At 38.5% G+C, this 20406-nt stretch overlaps 1 protein-coding gene across 1 annotated transcript in view; it reads left to right on the top strand.

Moving 5' to 3' along the window:
* Positions 1-20406, top strand: part of eeig2 (EEIG family member 2) — a 38336-nt gene that overhangs the window by 13136 nt on the left and 4794 nt on the right. Inside the window, exons 2-10 of the mRNA XM_003223599.4 lie at positions 5231-5351; positions 7298-7327; positions 7535-7651; positions 8498-8544; positions 14481-14587; positions 16116-16211; positions 16679-16862; positions 16960-17087; positions 17330-17399. Of these exons, the coding sequence (XP_003223647.1) occupies positions 5231-5351; positions 7298-7327; positions 7535-7651; positions 8498-8544; positions 14481-14587; positions 16116-16211; positions 16679-16862; positions 16960-17087; positions 17330-17399 (900 nt within the window). The remainder of the gene's footprint in view (positions 1-5230; positions 5352-7297; positions 7328-7534; positions 7652-8497; positions 8545-14480; positions 14588-16115; positions 16212-16678; positions 16863-16959; positions 17088-17329; positions 17400-20406) is intronic.

Raw genomic sequence — 20406 nt, 5'->3', positions numbered from 1 at the left:
AGAGGTCTAGAAGCACCAACAGGGACACACTCCCCCTGATCATCCACGAAGGCGACCATAGCACAATCCTTCTATGAAGCCGTATCCTGTTCTGATAATGGATGGATATGCACTATAGAATTAATGCAGTTTTATACCATTTTAACTGTCATTACTCAAAGCTATGGAATCCTGGCAGTTGTAGTTTGATTGGGCACCAACTTTGGACGAGAAGGCTAGAAACCTTTTAAAACTGCAACATTAGTTAATCCGTGCCATTGAACCATGGTAGTTAAAGTGGTATCAACTCTTTATTCTTTAGTTTAGTTGTACCCTAAACAGTCTCAGACATACCGTCCAGTAGTAGGATAGAATGCTATTTTTAAAATTACATAGTTACAGAGGACTCAGTGTTCAACTGTGGAAGATAAAAGGTAATTCTCAAAAGGTCAAATTTCTGTTGAAAATTACAAAAGGCAATCTCTGGATCAGGTTAACTTGTGTAGAGTAATTTATACTTGCACAGACGACTAGACAAGTTATAATTTGCAACTTTTAAGAATTTTGTTTCTGAAAGTGATTGTATCTGAATCAGCATATTTTGTATGTTCTTGGAAGGAAGCTTATCCTGTTATCTTTCACTAAAACAAAGCATCCTGAATTTGTATGAGACATAGCTTGGATGAACTTTTTGCCATTGCTAAACATATATCTTGATGTTTTAAATAATTTACAAGAACCCAAAGAACCTTATAACACTTTACATTTTAACATATTTTTAATGGCATAAGCTTCTTTAAAAAACGGTCAGGAGGAAGAAAAATCCCTCAGATATGCCTAAAAGGGCTCTTTTGCAGTTGCAGCATGAAACTGCTACCTTGTAATATAAACAGCAACCACTTTCTTTCCTAATATGTCTCAATGAGTCAAGCATTTAAAAACTATATTCTTCGTACATAGTAGAAATTACATTCTAAGGGTAATAGGAAGTTGACTCACAATGGAATCTTTGCATCAATGTGCTCTTTTGTACTATTGTCAAGTAAGTTGTCATCTCTCTTCATTTCTATGGTAACCAGTCAGTATGACTGCCAAACAGATGGAAATGATGAAAAAATATAGTACTTGTACTTGATGTAAAACAGTAGCCTGGTTTTAGTTTGATCATTTTGTCAGTTCAGGGGAAAAAACAACTTGGTTTATGCTTCCACGTTACATGAAATTTTGATTTGATCTAGGAGTTCATTGAATTATAAAGGAATCTTTGTAAGTGCCTTGATGAGACACACATTATTGCAACGCTTGATTTTGATTATTTATCCTGGAGTATTTATATGTTTATATCTGACAAATTTGTATGGGGCTTTCCTTTAGGTGAGTATGAGTGAGGCCGAATTTAGAATAAGGACCGCAGTTATGGAGGGTCCTGTCCAGCGAGCATTATGCTATATCTGATTTTCCCAAATTGAAGAACACACTCGCCAAGGTTCAAAGCAGCAACTGGTTTATTTGCAATCTGGCCAGAAGAAATACATGCAAAGCTGGCACCAAAAATACACACATAACAATGTATACAGAGACATGGGACTTTATACACTTGATAGATATTCAAACTTTCCCACTCCGCATGCTCCCTTCCAAGATTAGCCAAAAGAGAGGCTGGCTTGGATCCGCACCCCGATTGGATGGTGTTTCAGTGACATTGCTGCCTCCAGGTGGGGATTCCCTGACAGAGGGAGGAGATGGAGGAAGATTGGCCTGGTGAGGGCCAGTTAGCTGTTGAGGGGCGGTTTTTCTGGGAGGAGGCGAGCCCCAGAAAGTTCATGTCCATATTGGGAAATGTAAGTGAATCATGATTGATGAAATTGTCCCAACATAGGGCGACGAGGAAGTTTCCTGGGAAAGACAAGAGCGGGGAGCCCTGGGACAAAAGGCAATGATCTTCTTCAGTCAAGCTTTAAGTGCCAAATAAAGGGATCCAATATGTGTGACTTTGAGTTTCTACTTCCATGGTCAGTTCAGTTGAAGCAATCAGCTGGGCGAGTATCAGCCGGCATCTTGCCAAGGAAACTGCCTGTTGTTCAATACACATACACAATGGATCTTGATTGTCACCACTGTCTCGCCTATCCCAGATGTTCCAGAAAATTCCTCAGCGGGGTCATCAAGGGGCAATGACCTCTGCGGCTGACTTTGTGTTGAAATCACATTTAATTAATACATTTTTATAAGAAGGGATATGGGGAGAGATAGAATATAGTCACAGCAAATCATGTTAGTTGTGTTCTATTGAATGGGTTAAAAACATTGCTTACATTTTCTGGCTGGTGGCTATCTTATGCGCATGTGAGCAGATGTAGATATTAATATGGTTATAGACATATAGAAAAAGATGGTAGGGAACAAGAGCTGGGGGTCACAAGGAGGGATACAAATGGACACATTGAAGGAAGGTAGAAGACACATTTCATCAAAAGGGAGATTGAGGTTTGCTGTGCGAGAGATAATAATAATAATAATAATAATAATAATAATAATAATAATAATAATGATAATAAAACTTTATTTATACCCCGCCACCATCTCCCCGTGGGGACTCGGGGCGGCTCACAACGTTACAAAAATAACAGCGCAAATACATTAAACAATATACACAGTTTAAAACACAAGAAAATGGTAAAACAGAAGTTAAAACAAAGGTTTATACAACAGTACTAATATCAAACTGAGATCCACTGCTGTGGACTCTGTTTGTATGTGCGCTAGTACAAATCAGCATATATCTATGCACTTTTAATAGATATATAAAATCATAGAAATGAGAAGTCTGTGAGGGGGTTGGTTGCTGCTGGTCCATTTCTGAGGCTGCAGAGGTCCCATGAAAAAGGAAAAGAAAAACATTTCATGTTTGAATTTGGTGTCATTGGCAAACTACAGATCCTTGGGGTGCGAGGTCTGTTGTTCAACAACATGAGGAAAATCTGGATTGCAATTCTCAGCTTCTCTAAAATTGATTCTCTTCCAGAAAATGTGTTAGAAGATGTAGAGATGAATCCTGTTCTTGAAGTAATTTGATATAGCTTTAAAAAATACCAATCCTTTCTCTAAAAACAACCTAACTTGTGCTTTTCATTTCCATCAATAGAAATTACTAATTCCATTGTTTTGTGACACACTGTGCCAATTAAGTGTAGAAATAACACAAATATATTCATGTACAGAAGTATTTCAACATGAAGTAAACACTAGCTTCACAATTATGGAGGTTGTTACCATACTATCCTTTCCTCTGAACAGACTGTCAGGCACATTTCAAACAGAGCCTGAAGAATGATTTGTTTTACCTGCCATAAAAATGCGAGATGTGCTCAGCCCCTTTTTCTAGAGCAAAAGAATTCACCAGACCATTATATGTGCACACAGAAGCTCTGCCTTTTTCCTCAACCTGAATATTGGCTGTTGCATTTGTTAGCTGCAGACCCGGAAACCATTGCTTGTTACAACCTAGATTTCAGTGACCTCATTATATCAGTTTGTTTGTTTGACTGCCAGCACAGGAAAGCCAAGGATCTTATTATATGTCTCCCTCAAACTGATAGGGGTTTTTTCCTTCTCATTTTCTTTCTCTGAAGTTCCTCATTTTTCTGTCTCTGTCTGCATTGATAAAGGAAGCTAATGGCCTGTGTGTTGGTGGGTTTTAATGGATGTGCACACTTTTGCATCATTTTGTAATGTATGTTTACCAGCAAAAAGAAGTTTACATGCATGCTTTTATCATTGCTTGAAAGAAAGTATAATAACTGAATTATTCAGTAAATTAGGATTTACTTTCTAATGAAGATTTTAACTTTATAAGCAGAATAATGACAGAATTAACAATCTGGTTTAAATATGATGTTTCATTTAAAATAAAGACTTTCAACTAAGTTTAAACCAGTTCCCACAAATGACATATACAAAGTAATAGTTTGCCACCACAGAGACCTACATTATTGATATACTGTACTAATTCTGGTTGTACTTCTAGTTTAAACAAAATGTTAGGTATGTGCAATATCAAAAACATGATTTTTCTGTTTGTTTTTCATTAACTACTGTAGCATTGTCCTTCTGGCAGTTGACAGAGTTTCATTATTTTCTTCACACATCATTAGATGCCAAAGCTCTTGCAGAACAACTTTGATACTATAAGAATTCTGCTATTTTGCTAGGACTGATATGGCTCTAAGATTCACTACTTAGCCGAAGTCATATGTAACAAATATAGAAGTGTCATGAAGGGCTTTTGGAAAATGTATATTAATTTATTTGAAAATATGATTGATGTATAAGCAAACATCAGGTATATGACCTAGCATTTCAGGAAGATTGTATGCTATTCTTGTAATTCAAAGTAATGGTGATAAGAGATAGGAGCACATTTGTTTCACATTCTTTTTCAGTGAAGCAGTATCTAAACAGTAGCTTAATGATACCAATCCTTTTGCAGTTGAGTAACATGTGGGCAGTATTGTGTGTGTATGTGGTGTATATACCCACATACATACACTGTATTTCCTAGCCCCTAAGAGAATTTTAATGCTTACCCAAAGTGAGGCTAACAAACTGAAAACTAAAATGTGCCAGTTTTGTTTCTCTGCACCATACTTTGCTGAAAGTTGCAGGGAATATTTTGTGTCCCATCTGTTTTGTGTTTTTAACAACACCATCTGACAATGCTGTAGAATGCCAACATTATAGGTTTGTTTGGAGGCTTTTAAACAGAGGCTGGATGGCCATCTGTCGGGGGTGCTTTGAATGCGATTTCCTGCTTCTTAGCAGGGGGTTGGACTGGATGGCCCATGAGGTCTCTTCCAACTCTACTATTCTATGATTCTATGTTTTTTTTCTGTTTGTTTGTTTTTTGTTAATTCTATAACTCGTGGGACTCTGGGCCACTAAAATATTCCCTTATAGACCATGGCCAAATGGGGATTTTAACTTTGGTCCCCTGGAATCTTAATCTTTATCTTGTCACTGAAATGACTGTAACATGTTGGCTTTTGACATATTTATTTGTAATAGGTGTTAAAACTCAGCAACATCTGAGGAATTTATTTGAGTTTGAAATTAAAGATGAACAATTTATAGGATTGAGAGGTGACTAGCACCCTGTCTGGCCTAGCTTTGTTTTAATTGTTCCTCACTTTTTCTGAAATGTTTCAATTTCTCTGATCAATACATAATGTTTTCTCTTTTCTGTGTCTTACAGGGAAGTGGTGCAAGCAAACTGTGTTCATTGGAAGAAGAGGTTCTTATTTATGTGTAAAATGAGTGCAAGTACCACTACAGGGATTTTGGATCCCTGCACCTGCAGAGTGTCTGTACGAAAGGTAAAGATGGAAGCTCTTTTCTATCTGTGTTGTATTTATGCTGTGGCAGAGTGCCTTTAACGGGCTGCCAGCGTATACCATTCATTGACTGTATATGCAAATTCTGACTTGAATATGGTTAAGCATACATTTCTACTTTTCTTTCATACTTATGCATGATTCCATGTTAATTTTTGTACTTTGCATTGAGTACTGCAATCTTATGCTTAATGTTAAAAGGTTTTTCACAATCTGAGGCTTTTAAAAAGATGCTCTGTGTTCTTATCTAAAAGGCTTTGAGTAGCTGCCAATGCATTACTTCAAATATTTGTCATGAAAGCCAGACCACATAAACCATAATGCTACCAAAAGATCCACTAGCATGGATGTACTTTCAGTTGTGTAGAATGAAAAGGAAGTAAGAAAAAAACAGTGTATACATATGGTTGTTATTAACAAATGTTTTGCTTCTTTGCATCATGGTTTGCCTAAAGTGGCAGAGGACATTTTTGGCCCCAGCTGTTTTGTATTTGTTTTTTTAAATCCTAAGTAGCAAGCAAATATTAACAAGAGTTAATAACTACATGAAGATCAGTATAGTTGTATATCTTTGTGAATTGATCTTCCAGTATATAAGAAATACTAAAACAACATTCATAATCCGTTCTGTCCCTCTTGAAAACCAGATCCTTTGGATTGCAAGACATTTGGGCATAAAATGGAGTGTCCTCTGGAGCTTCAACTTCTGGAGGAAATTGAGAAAATACTTAATCTTTCTTGGTGTGAGCTGAGTGCCCTTTGAAAGCATTAGTAATATCAGAGAGTCTCACAGTTATTTTTTCTTTAAAACATTTTACAGAATACATTTTATAGGCATTCCTGCTGTTGGAAATAGCAACCTTCTACAAGCCTACTATACTAGATCTTTGTTGTGTATATAATTCAGATTGCTTACTGTATTGTATATGCGTGTATGGTATGTAGTTCTACCTTTATGTTGTGGGAGGGACTGCAGATCATGTGACCCAGATCTGGGACTATTCAGACTTGAGACTCAAATTTTAGAGTACAGACGACATTACTCTCTCACTGTAGAGACTCCATTAGACTCTGAGAGATGCTTTAGTCTTTGGACTGTTGATTCTAAGAAAGATGACCTGTGTTATCTGCGCAGAGATACTACTTCAAATCTATTTGTAACTGGATTGATAAGCAATGCATTTGTATGCTGAATACATGAAGTTTGTAAGTAAACCAACTGTGCTATTTTAACGAAAACTACTTTATTTTGTTTCTTGAGAGCATGATATAAACCAAGATGTTTTAAGGGAGAGTAGGTGTTTTTTGGGCAACTGAAATAACACTTCTAAAACTCTGTTCTTTTTGTGCAATGACATATCTCTGTTCCTAACAGTTCAGAGACAATATGTTCAGTCCAATAACTGAAGACACATTGTCTTTCATGAATACTAATGGGTATTTACCACAGGCTCGGGCTGTGGCGCAGGCTGGAGATCAGCTGCAATGAATCACTGCAATGAATCACTCTGACCAGGAGGTCATGAGTTCGAGGCCCGCTCGGAGCCTATGTTTGTCTTGTCTTTGTTCTATGTTAAAAGGCATTGAATGTTTGCCTATATGTGTAATGTGATCCGCTCTGAGTCCCCTTCGGGGTGAGAAGGGCGGGAATATAAATGCTGTAAATAAATAAATAAAGAGAAGATTCACTCAAATGGGTTTTTAGCTTTCTCTGGAAGTCATGCCTTATGTGTCCAAAAGGTTATGAATGCCTTTTCCCAAAACTGCTAAGCCAATTAAACTTTTCTCTGCACAGGAAATAGTGTTTGGTTACATGCTTGCATGTATAATGTTAGTATCTTGGATTTATAGTAACAAATCCTAGCCAAATTTCTTTTCATTTTAAAATAAGTAATTATTAACTATGATTTTGTTTTTTTCTCCCCCAGGAACTAAAAGGTGGGAAGGCCTATGCAAAGGTAAAAGGATATAAAATTGTACATGAAATGGTTTGCGACTTTTTCTTTATCCATATTTCCAAAAAGGATATTGATGTTAAAAATCATTTTAGACTAATTGTGTACCACCAAAAATACATGTGTTATTTTAGTGTGATAGGCTCCCTAGCTACAGTTAGAGTTGCTTCCTTCTTTACCTTAAACATATATATTTTTCATTGTCTGTAGCTGGGTTTTGCAGACCTCAATCTGGCAGAATTTGCTGGATCAGGAAATACCACTCGTCGCTGTTTACTGGAAGGTTATGATACCAAAAACACAAGGCAGGACAATTCAATTCTCAAGGTAATTGTTTAATTTTTTCAGATTTTTTAAATAAAAAAAACACAGTATTTCTGCTAAACACAGACTGGGGAAACAAGCATCCATCCTTTCCACTCTGAATATTGACATAAAGCTAACGAAAACCCTAGTAATTTGGGTATCCAAAATGTGGAAGCCAGTATAAATGTTACTATCCAAATAAAGCGCAGTGAAAATCCAGCAGAGAATGGAAAATACCTGATTTATTGCAACTACATCTGTACAGGCAGGATAAGGATGAACTGATTAGAAGAGGTAATTTTCAAGGAATTTTTATTCACTTGTTAATAGAACTCTTGCTAGGTCATGACTAGATTTTGCTAGGTCATGACTTGTGATATGGCAAGAAGAAGAAAATATGAAAATTGCTTTCCACTTACTCACTGCTGAACTCTGCCAAAGAATTTGTACTAAGATTTGTTGTGGGAGGATAACATTTGCTTGTTCAAATCCTTTTCCATCTGAAATTGCATCTGTCATTTTACCTTTGTGAATGTAATGCTTGCTATATCATAAATGTTTCTGAAACACAGAATAAGAGGAAATGCCATATTCTTGCAAGTTAACATTGGTTGTGATTCAACTATGTACTTCTTTTGTTCTTTGGTTAGAATGTGCCAGTTCTGGTGGCACAGTCAATTCCAACAGAAGTACACTCATGGATGCTAGCTATTTCCATAAGCAGTTTGCTACAAAGCATTTCAATGTTAATTATCTTATTCATCCATAGCAATCTTGTGTATAGTAGGCCGGGGATATGGGGTTTACCTCTTTATACATCTGGTTTAATTCTGCTTTCATTTTCATTTTTTTCTTTCTTATATGCAGGTTTTGATTAGTATGCAACTGATGTCTGGGGATCCATGTTTTAAAGCGTAAGTGTGTAATATATGAGATAAAATTTTATTTCAATATTTTTAATTAACTGAGTTTTTGAATAAATTTTAAAAATTGTACTCTGAAAAAAATACTTTTATAAAGTGGTGAGCATCACTAGATGCAAGGATGAATTAGTTGCAAAATAGGGGTGTGCAACTGCAGGAGAGATGAGGGGCAGTTTCTATCCCTCCAATGAGTTGTACAAGAACAACAAAGCCCCTAACCGCTGGAAAATACCCTGTTTTTCTGGATATTTAAATCCCAGCCTCTAAACGGTTCAAAACCACTTAAAACATTTTGTTCTTCCATCCCTTCAAGCTCCTCATATAACTAAAATATCCCTGAAGTCCAAAAATCCAGCTGAAGTAGATGCAGGAAGTAAGTAACATGACTTCTTGTTTCAATTCCAGCTGATTTATTTGGTTTTTGTGGAGGTTCCATGATACAGGGGTTTGGTCAGGTTTTGAGCCAAGGAGAGTGAAGCAGGCAAAAAATGTCTGGAATTTTTAAAAATATAGGATGCTTATTGCTTTGAGGGCTTCAGATGTGCGACTTATCACTTTTGCTCTCCTAGATCTATGTATATATTAGCTACTTCTTTGAGTGCACTACCCCCATCCTATTCTATTTTTAGGTTATTTTCCACTGATCTTTCTGAGTTTATAATTCTTATTTCATGGCAATATTTGATTCAAATATCAGTTTGAAAAATTACATTTTGTTGGATATGGAATGCATTCTGTTCCTGACATTCCCTCCTCCCCATGTACAGCTGGCTTAATACCTGCTTTATTAAACCAGTTTTCCACAATTTCCCCCCTCCTAGTTTAACCATTGAGTCAGTTTGCCTGAATTTCTATTTGTCTGAGTTTCAGAGAAATTTCGCAGCATTGTCTTAATAATTTAGTATTGAACTAGGTTGAGGAGCTGCCATAGACTTCGCTCCCAGTCAAATTGTCTATGATTTGGTTGTCAAGAAAGATGTTATCTTGGTGGATCTGCACCAAAACCATGGAATATTGGCAATACATACATGAGGAAGCCCAAAAAAATACTAAATAAGAAATAAGAAAAAAATTTGGACTACTACCTATTAGGAATAACTGACCCAGAAACAGAGTTCAATTCAAATAATGATATTTTATTCACATAGATAACTACAGCTGCAAGGATAGTCTTTGCAAAACTTTGGAAATCAGAAGAAATACCTACAAAAGAACATTGGTTGGAAAAAATATATGATATGGATAGACTAACTTCTATTGAAGGAAAACAGGAAAACGGATTAGAATAACAGATTGGAAACAATTTGAGGCGTACAGAATAACCTGTTGAAGAATAATAAAATACAGGATAGAGCTTGAAAAGGAGAAAGCAAGAGGAGACCAGGAATTAAAAATTAAGACTATAATACAAACTAAACCACAAGGAAGAAGAATGGAAGACCAAACTACCCCCCTCCCTCCCTAAACCCCGGTTTCCTTCCCCTCATTTCCATCCCCCTTTTTCCCTTTCCACTTCCATTCCTACCCTACCCCTCCCTTGTTTACCTAATAACCTACCACACCAGATCCTTCCCTGAACCTTTTTAAAAATATGTAACAGTCTCGATATACAGTAGAGTCTCACTTATCCAACATAAACGGGCCGGCAGAACGTTGGATAAGCGAAAATGTTGGGTAATAAGGAGGGATTAAGGGAAAGCCTATTAAACATCAAATTGTGTTATGATTTTACAAATTAAGCACCAAAACATCATGTTTTACAACAAATTGATAGAAAAAGCAGTTCAATATACAGTAACGTTATGTAGTAATTACTGTATTTATGAATTTAGCACCAAAATATTGCAAAGTACAGTAGAGTCTCACTTATCCAAGCTAAACGGGCCGGCAGAAGCTTGGATAAGCGAATATCTTGGATAATAAGGAGGGATTCAGGAGAAGCCTATTAAACATCAAATTAGGTTATGATTTTACAAATAAAGCTCCAAAACATCATGTTATACAACAAATTTGATAGAAAAGGTAGTTCAATACGCAGTAATGTTATGTTGAAATTACTGTATTTACAAATTTAGCACCAAAATATCACAATATATTTAAAACATTGACTACAAAAATGGCTTGGATAATCCAGAACGTTGGATAAGTGAAGGTTGGATAAGCGAGACTCTACTGTACCTTAATAAAAATCATTATATAAAAAAAGACGATCTCTATATTGGCCCATTATATGTACTTATTTTTTGTGGTTCAGATTTTTCTAGCTACTATCCCATTTCCTGTCTTCATAGAACAAATATGGTTTTAATATTAGGGAAGGTAAATACATGAAATATTTGCTTTTTTTAGATCTGCAAGATTTGAACAAAAATATGTTAACTTGCACAGATTTTTCACATTCAGAATCCTGAGACACATTCTCCCCACCATCAATTTTTTTAGTACTTTGAAAAATTGAAAATATTGCATTTCACTGCATAGTAATCGCACTCCCCCACCCCCTTTTTGGAAGAAAAAAGAGGGGTGTGACTACTATGCAGTGATGGGCGGATGAAGCCTCACTCACCCGCACGGCTGCGCCCTCAAAGCATAGGTACGAGCGGGAGAGCTGAAAGGCAGGCCAGTAATCAAATGAAGTCACCCGCCAGCGTTTCCCCTCCATGCTGTGGAGGCTTGCTTTGGCCAAGGCAAGTCACACCCATAATAGTTACACCCATGAACTACGGTTGCAACTATTTTGTGAGGAATCCTAATAAAAAGGCACCCCAAAAAGGGGGTTACAACTATTATGCAACTAGCTTTGCCCGGCCACGCATTTCTGTGGCTTATGCTTTCAGAGTGTTGCTCTTTATTTACTGTCAGGGATGCTTTGAATGCAATTTTCCTACTTCTTGGCAGGGGGTTGGACTGGATGGCCCATGAGGTCTCTTCCAACTCTACTATTCTATGATTCTATATCACAGTAATTATTACATATTATATTTATAATCTTATATTATCTTCTTAGAACTGGATTATATGAGGCCCCTTCTTCATAGCTGTATAAAATGCACACTGAAGTGGATTATATGGCAGTGTGGAGTCCAGATAATCCAGTTCAAAGCAGATAATATAAGATTATAAATGGGTTATATAGCTGTGTGGAAGGGCCTTGAGTCTACGCTGCCATATAATCCAGTGCAAATTAGATAATCTGTGGAAGAGGCCGAGGCCTAAGTCTGCCTGTCCCCTGGGCTGAGTTGGTTGCTAGGAGACCAAGTGGGCAGAGATTAGTCCTCTAACTGGCAGCAATTGGATAAAAACAATTATTCATTTCCCTCTAATTAGGACTTTATTTTTCTTTTCTTTTTGTTGTATCAACCTAGAGGCGTGGAAGATGGGTTGTGTTGTCAAATTTCGAGGTTGGGGGGCCTGTAGTTTTGTGGTTTTGTTGGTCGCTGTGATGCCATCACTCATTTATATATATAGATGAAATAAGGCGTGTTTGGGACAAATTGTGGTCATTTCTGGATGAAAAAAAGCATTTTTATTTAATCTTATAAGAATAAAAAAAATTAAAAATAGCAAAACCAGTACATTGTAAAACATACTATATTACTAAATTAGTTCTCCTTTTTCCCCTTAATCTACTATAGAAATAAAACAATCCCTGTGTGCACATACATGTATGAACGTGTGTACATGGGTCCATGTCCATTACAGTAAAATAAACACGTATGTTAGAAGGAAAATGTGATAGTATGGAGTTCTAGTTTAGTGAGGCACTTTGAAGTGAGTCATCAGTTTGTCACAGTTCCAAACGCAAAAAGCCTGCTTCCTGAACATTTTTAGAAGATCCAGATGGTTCTTGTTTTTGATGTTAATTTTTCTATTCAAAAGAGCATTTTGCAAACTGGTTAAAATCAGTTTCTCCCATTTCAATGAGGACACCTGAAATTTGAAAGCTAAGATGGCAGACCAAACACTGCAGCTATACAATCCTTCGTTTCAATTGTGTTATTTATTGCTTTTCCCAGCCACAGGCAAGGCTCTGTTTGGAGGTCAGCTGTACTCAACTCACATTAAAATCTTGCAGCAGTGTATGTTAACATATTTGTCCCAGTTGCTCACCTACTTCACTAACTTAAACATTACAACTCTCTTTGCAAACCCCTTAAAGTGCACCCCACATAACACTAGGATGGAGGATCTCACATTCTTACACTGAGCAGATTGTCAACATTGGTGTGTGTGCATCTGTACACAAAACAAAATTTTAAACAAAAGTGTATTTGCTGCTTTCCTTTTAATCTATATATATAAAAAAGAGTGATGGAATTGCGGCACCGAGCAAAACAACTAAACTACGGGGGCCCCAACCTTGAAATTGGACAACACAACCCATCATCCACGCCTCTAGGTTGATACAATAAAAACTCCCGTCAAAAACCTCCATGGGACCTTAAAACCCCAGCCGTCAGCCTGGCTGGAAGGCCCCATGGTGGTCGGAGGAGGAGGGGCCTCCACGCGGTTGCGCCGCGGAGTAAACATTGTCAGGCCGCGGCGGGGCCCCAGCAGGCGTGGAACAACCCCCCCCCCCAGCGCCACCTCCTCCATGCGCCACAGGCCAGAGGGAGCCCCCCCCCCCCCGACCCACCTCAGCCTCCCGAGGCCGCAAGGCCCCAAGGTTTCATTTCTTTTTCTTTTCTTTTTTTTTGTGGGATGTCGAGGCCTGCAGAGCCGAAGGCGGGGGGGGGGCTTCCAGAAAGGCCCCCCTCCCCATGAAGACCATTGCAGGCTCCTCCGTGCCCCGCAGGCCTCAGGGCGGCCCCGGCCACGAGAGAGCCGGAGCCCGAACCTTCCCCCCCAAGATCCACCTCCGCCTCCCGCCAGGCCGGAGGGAGGCCGCAAGGACCAAGGTTTCGTTTCTTTTAACTCTTTTCTTTTGGAGATAAACGCCTCAAGGCCGGGAAGCGCCCTGGCCCCAAGGAGGGAGGCCCCCAGGCCGCAATGTTCGGGTTTAGTTTTTTTTTAGATGGAGGCCTCTAAATTCCAGAAAGGAAACAACTGGGCCAGCTAACATCTCCCAACAAAGGATTCCCCCAGGCAGGAAGCAACAATATAATCTCTAAAATCAGGACATTACATAAAGAAAACACTCTAAAAATGGGAATTCCAGAAAGGAAACCAACAGGGCCAGCTAACACCTCCCAACAAAGGATTCCCCCAGGCAGGAAGCAACAATATAATCTCTAAAATCAGGACATTACATAAAGAAAACACTCTGAAAATGGGAATTCCAGACAGGAAACCAACAGGGCCAGCTAACACCTCCCAACAAAGGATTCCCCCAGGCAGGAAACAACCAGGCTTCCAAACAGCAAGGCTATTCAGTGCTGTTCAGCCTAACCAAGCAAGATTTCCCCTTCATAGTACACCCTCAGGGTTTCAAGCCATGAGGCTACAAGCCATGAGGCTACTCCGTCTCATTCAGCCTGCCCAAGAAAGGATGCCCCTATGTAGAAAGCAGTCAGTCTTTGAAACAACAAGGCTATTCAGTGCCATTCAAATTGGCTAAAAAACCATTTCCCTACAACGCAAGTACCCAGCCTTCCAGGCAGCAAACCTATTCCATTGTATTCCACCTCACCAAACAAGGATTCACGTAAGGAGAAAACACCCAGACTTTAAGACTGCAAGGCTATTCACTGCTATTCCAACTGGTCAACAAATGATTCCCATCAGCCACAGCAATGCGTGGCCGGGCACAGCTAGTGGTTTATATTTTAATAGGTTTTAATTTTTATAGTTATATTTTCAACTTTTGTATGTGGTGAATTTTAGCTATGTCTGTGTTAACAGAAAAGAAGGTAGGTGTAGAAATGCATATAGTAATGGTAATAATTATGAAAGGTATAGCTTGAATCTCAGTCTCTCTTGGATTGCAGACCTCCATCAACAGGAATGTCTATATCTATTGCTGGAGAACCAGAATCTCTGCATGAAGACAGAAAAGGTGTAAAAAACACAACATCATCACATCTAGCTATATCAGGTAGGAAGCTATGCTGCGATAAGAACTTCGGGAAGAAAAATGTTCAAGAAACTGGAGGTGTGAATGGATGTGAATGTCACTTATGCAAGTTACTTTTGATATTAGTCTATAAGTCAAGAAACAAAAACTGTACTTGGCATGTTTCTTCTTATACTTGATGCCAGAGTCTCTTAGAAAAATCCGGAGACTTTCCTGAGCTATGATTTTTGTATTTGGAAAGTTCGCTGCACTATTTCTGTATGTCTAAATTCAGTCTCATGGGAGAATTCATTCTCATCTTATCTGTAGAGCGCCGACTGCAATGGGGTTTTTTTTTGCTTCTTCTGTAGATTAGTTCTTAGTGCTGTGGCTTTACCAAAAAAAAGATACAAAGCTCTAGATCAGGGGTCCCCAAACTAAGGCCCGGGGGCCACATGTGGGCTATTGAAGCCATTTATCCGGCCCCCACGGCACAAAGGGGTTGGGCTAAATGACCCAAGGGTTCTCCTCTTCTCTATTATTATTATTATTATTATTATTATTATTATTATTATTATTAACAACAACATTGAGGTTGGGAGGCCATCTGTCAGGGGTGCTTTGCTTGTGCCTTTGGTGCACAAAGGCAGAAGGAGGTTGGACTCAATGGCCCAAAGGGTCTCTTCCAACCCTCTTTATTATTATTATTATTATTATTATTATTATTATTATTATTATTATATTGTATGACACAGCAAACAAGATATATATGCTGGATTTCGTATCACAGAATCACAAGTCGAACACTTCCCAAGTGTCTAGGACTGTGTGATGTATTTTCGGATGATGCAGATCCCAGTAGGGTGGCCTTTTGCAGTTGGCAGATCGTGATTTTGTCAATGTCTATTGTTTCCAAATGCCGGCTGAAATCTCTTGGCACGGCATCCAATGTGCCAATCACCACTGGGACCACCTGCACTGGTTTCTGCCAGAGCCTTTGCAGTTCGATCTTGAGGACCTGATATTATTATTGTTGTTGTTGTTGTTGTTGTTGTTGTTGTTGTTGTTGTTGTTGTTGTTGTTGCTTGGTGGCCAACTATAGTCCGGCCCTCCAATGGTCCAAAGGATTGTGAACTGGCTCTCTGTTTAAAAAGTTTGGGGACCCCTGCTCTAGATGACCAGTCTCATTGGCTGAAAAATGGTTAAGGAACATTAGTAACCTGCATTGCACCAATAAGAAGGGATATAGTTGAGTGAAGGCCAGACCTAAGTACTGTCAACAGAAATTCTCTCTCCCCACCTTTCTTCTGCCTTTAAAGCCTAGCTGTTGCTTATTTATAAAACTGTATGAGGAGAACAAAGCGTTAAACATATTTCTTACACAAATATTTATATTTCCTCTCCATGTTACTTACTCATGCGCCGTGTTGTAATAGCCAACATTTTTATTTAAAAAATCTTGGGAATTGTCTGCTGAAGAAAGTGGACATTTTCATCATGTGTTACAAAATAATAGTGTGTGTACCTCAAGGATACTTAAAAATTGGTGCTCCATCTTCTTCCTTCGCAGATCTCTCAACCAAGAACCCCTCTATCCCAGATGAACTGGGAGCATGTGGCCATTCTAGGACTTCCAGCTATGCAAGTCAACAATCAAAAGTGTCAGGTAGGAGATTTATTGATGTAAACTAATACCAGTACAGGCAGTCCCCAAGCTACGAACAAGATAGGTTCTGTAGGTTTGTTTGTGGAAACAAGGATTGGTGTTTCAATGGAGACACCTTTCCCCCTGATAACTTCCAGGAGCAAAGTTCCTATTTTCTTGATGTTTGAATCCATTGCCCTATTTCCCTTCTGAAGGATAGATTTCTCTCACTTTCTGTTGTCTCACCCCCATTCTTAACTATAAGTCGTTTGTAAGTCAGATGTTTGTAACTCAGGGACTGCCTGTAGTAAAATGGAAGTACTTCAAAGGAGCTTAACATCTGAATTAACTCCAGGTATTGAAACGTGTACTTGTTATAGGAAGAAAAGTTGCTTATTCGAGATAGAAGTGGAAACCAAAATGCTGCTCAACTGTTGAAGTATAAGCACTTGCTGTTGAATGAATGGCTCTGAACTCTTCTCTTCTAGGATATAGCACCTGCCACTCAAGGTCATCCAGTATCTCTGATCTCTGCCATAAAAGAAATACGTCTGAGGGAAGTACATCAACTGGGGTAGGCAGTATTCTAGAACCATGTGAAGAGGCTGAATTTAAAAAGAGCGATAAAGTGGAGGTGTCCATGAAAGAGGAAGTCCCTGAAAAAAACAACAGGTACAAAACTTAGAAGAAGCTTCTTTTAGTTTGCTTCAGTGTTAAGAATTAGAAGCTCAAAGATCTGAAAGTTATTAAACTTTTAAATATTTTATAGGCATCCAGTGAAACAGGATTCTGTAGAATCACAGCTGAAAAGGGTTGATGCTACCAGAGTTGATGCGGATGATATTGTGGAAAAAATACTCCAGAGCCAAGACTTCAGTTTGGACTCAAGTGCAGAAGGTTTGTAAACCACAAGAAAATAATGAACTGTTGATTATTGTGGCTCCAGACTTTCCCATTGATGATTGTGTGTGTAAGAACTCTCTTTATGTGATTCTGAGCAAATTCACTTCTCACTAAACCATATATATTAGAAATAATAAGTGATCCAGCATGATGTAATGATTTGAGCATTGGACTACAACTCTGCAATCCAAATTTGATGGCATTGCCTATTTTTACTTTAATGTTTTCTTTTTCAGAGGAAGGGCTCAGATTATTTGTAGGTCCTGGAGGGAGTACTTCATTTGGAAGTCATCACTTACCTAATAGGTATGTTTTGGCAATGTAACTTCTTTATTCATGTTATACATGGGGGGGGGGGGGGTGATATTTTGTTCCAGACATGTCCACCTTCCAATTTATATGTGTGTGTGTGTGTGTGTGTGTGTGTGTGTGTGTATCAAACAGCTTAGACTCCACTGTCTTATCTTTAATATTTACAGTTTTAAAATATAAACAGGTAATAAAATAATTTTAGTATACTTAAAAGCCCAATCTATGTCAAGTCTGAAATCTAGTACAGAAGATCCAAAGGAGAAAAAAGATGGGGCAAGGAGAGGAAAACAAATTAGGCACAAAATTTAGGAAAAAATCTATTACTGGTTTGAAAGTGTTATATCCTGGTTTTGTGACAGTGGTTCTCAACCTGTGGGTCCCCAGATGTTTTGGCCTTCAACTCCCAGAAATCCTAACAGCTAGTAAATTGGCTGGGATTTCTGGGAGTTGTAGGCCAAAACACCCAGGGATCCACAGGTTGAGAACCACTGCTCTATGAGATATTCATTAAAAAACTTCAACAAAATGTGCTCTAGGATGTCCCGCATAAACAACGTTTATGGAGTTTAATAAACTTTTTTCCATTTTTTAATCATAAAACCAATTAGAAAATGACATTTATAACCCAGGAACAAAAATCGTGTTACATGGTGTTATTGTTTCTACTCTTTCATTTGGTGTGAAAAAGAAAGAAAAATGCCACTTTTGTCCAAAGAAAAATGATCATATCTAAAATCATTTGTTAATATAGAATTTACATAAGCATTCTGAATTATTGTAGTGAGCAGGACCAATTGTTTGTGTGAAATATGAATATGGGAAATATACACATCAAGGCAGCTAGATAAACCAAATGGGAGGAAAAACCAGTTCCCTTTTTAATCTTGCTTTAAAATCTAAATACACAGAGCACCTTTGAGGGCAACCTCATATGTGACAAATTTCTTCTAAGGAAAAAATACACATTCACATTTCTGTGATCATCCCAGAAAAGGCAAATTGTGACATCATAATTCTGTCAACTAGCAGAGCAAAATTTTCATTATTTTTCTGGTAGTAATTTCCAGCTAAGTTCTTTTAAAAAATCTTTTAAAACAATTCTATAATAACTAAAACAATCATAGTTTTACAACTACAGTAGAGTCTCACTTATCCAAGCCTCGTTTATCCAAGCCTCTGGATTATCCAAGCCATTTTTGTAGTCAATGTTTTCAATATATTGTGATATTTTGGTGCTAAATTCGTAAATACAGTAAGTACAACATAACATTACAGCATATTGAACTACTTTTTCTGTCAAATTTGTTGTATAACATGATGTTTTGGTTCTTAATTTGTAAAATCATAACCTAATTTGATGTTTAATAGGCTTTTCCTTAATGCCTCCTTATTATCCAAGTTATTCGCTTATCCAAGGTTCTGCCGGCCCGTTTAGCTTGGATAAATGAGACTCTACTGTATTGACAAATTGGTTTTTATGAACATTTTACTTGGAAAAGTTACAGTAGCTAGCCTTTGTGTTAGAACTACTCACATGCCTCTCTTAGATACACATTTTGAAAATGTATGAATCTTCTCGACTCCATGTGTGGGTCAAATCTGAACCATCCCTCAGAGTTTTAGGTGCTTTTGACCCAGGATGGTCCCTGAACGCCCAGATGGAATCTCTTCAATCTGCTCTATGTAAGCGTGAGAAGAATCCTTGGCTTTAATATCTTCTTGGCATTATCCTAAGGATCCATTGCAAGTTCATTTGGAGCTGACTATTCCAGCAGCCAAACAGTACAGAGAATTGATATCGGGGGAGCCCTAGGTGCCAATCCAGGTATCCAGTCTCTACCCCTCTGGCTTTAGAGCTTTTCTTGCATCCCATATCTCTCAGTAATGTATTAAGGACGAGATTCTAAAATCATTGTTGCCTCCATTTCTTCCCAACACCATCTGGACGGTTACAGAGGGAAGCTCTATCTTCTCCAAGATACAAGCCTCTTCCTCTTGTGCCCTCATTGGGATGAGTATTACTGCCTCATAAATGTCAGCCTGTAAGATCATGGTAAAGTTTGAGTTCCTTGAGTTGCGTCTTCTCATTGATCTGGCTCTCATAGTGGATGGGGCCATGGGTCTTGATGCTTTACTCATTACTATTGGGATCCATATTGCTGCCAAGATGATCACCATTTTACACTCAGTTCACAGACACTTCTGCTACAAATATGGTTACCACCTTTTCTGGTATATTTGTATGGAGTATGGACATTTTCAACAGTATCGACATTTAAAGAGCTTCCATGTGCAGGCTGAAATGCCATTCCTTTCTCTTCAACCCACAGTTGTGTTTACTACTGATGCGTCTCTTGAAGGTTTGTAGGGCACACAATGAGAGGAGTTGCAGAAACACAGAGTAAAGATATCTTCACATGAATGTGCTAAACAATGTGTTGGCTGTTATAAAGGCATTTCGATCAGACTGCAAGGCAGGGCGGTTCTTGTTGGACAACACCACAGTTCTCTTTTATCTGAAAAAAAACAAGAACGAGACTGAATACGCACTTTGCCTCACAGTAATGTAGTGGACCATAAGGAAGGCTGAGCGAAGGAAGATAGACGTTTTTGAACTCTGGTGCTGGAGGAAAATCCTGAGAGTGCCTTGGACCGCAAGAAGATCCAACCAGTCCATCCTCCAGGAAATAATGCCTGGCTGCTCACTGGAGGGAAGGATATTAGAGGCAAAGATAAAGTATTTTGGCCACATCATGAGGAGACAGGAAAGCTTGGAAAAGATCACGATGCTAGGGGAAATTGAAGGAAAAGGGAAGAGAGGCCGACCAAGAGCAAGATGGATGGATGGGATCCTTGAAGTGACTGGCCTGACCTTGAAGGAACTGGGGGTGGTGACGGCCGACAGGGAGCTCTGGCGTGGACTGGTCCATGAGGTCACGAAGAGTCGGAAACGACTATGCGACTGAGCAGCAGCAATGTTGAATCGGCTGAACATAGTCTC

The sequence above is a fragment of the Anolis carolinensis genome, chromosome 4, assembly GCF_035594765.1.
Source record: "Anolis carolinensis isolate JA03-04 chromosome 4, rAnoCar3.1.pri, whole genome shotgun sequence".
In the NCBI taxonomy this organism is placed as follows: domain Eukaryota; kingdom Metazoa; phylum Chordata; class Lepidosauria; order Squamata; family Dactyloidae; genus Anolis; species Anolis carolinensis.
The sequence above is the reverse complement of the archived record's forward strand: the minus strand, read 5'-3'. Positions and strand labels throughout refer to the sequence as shown.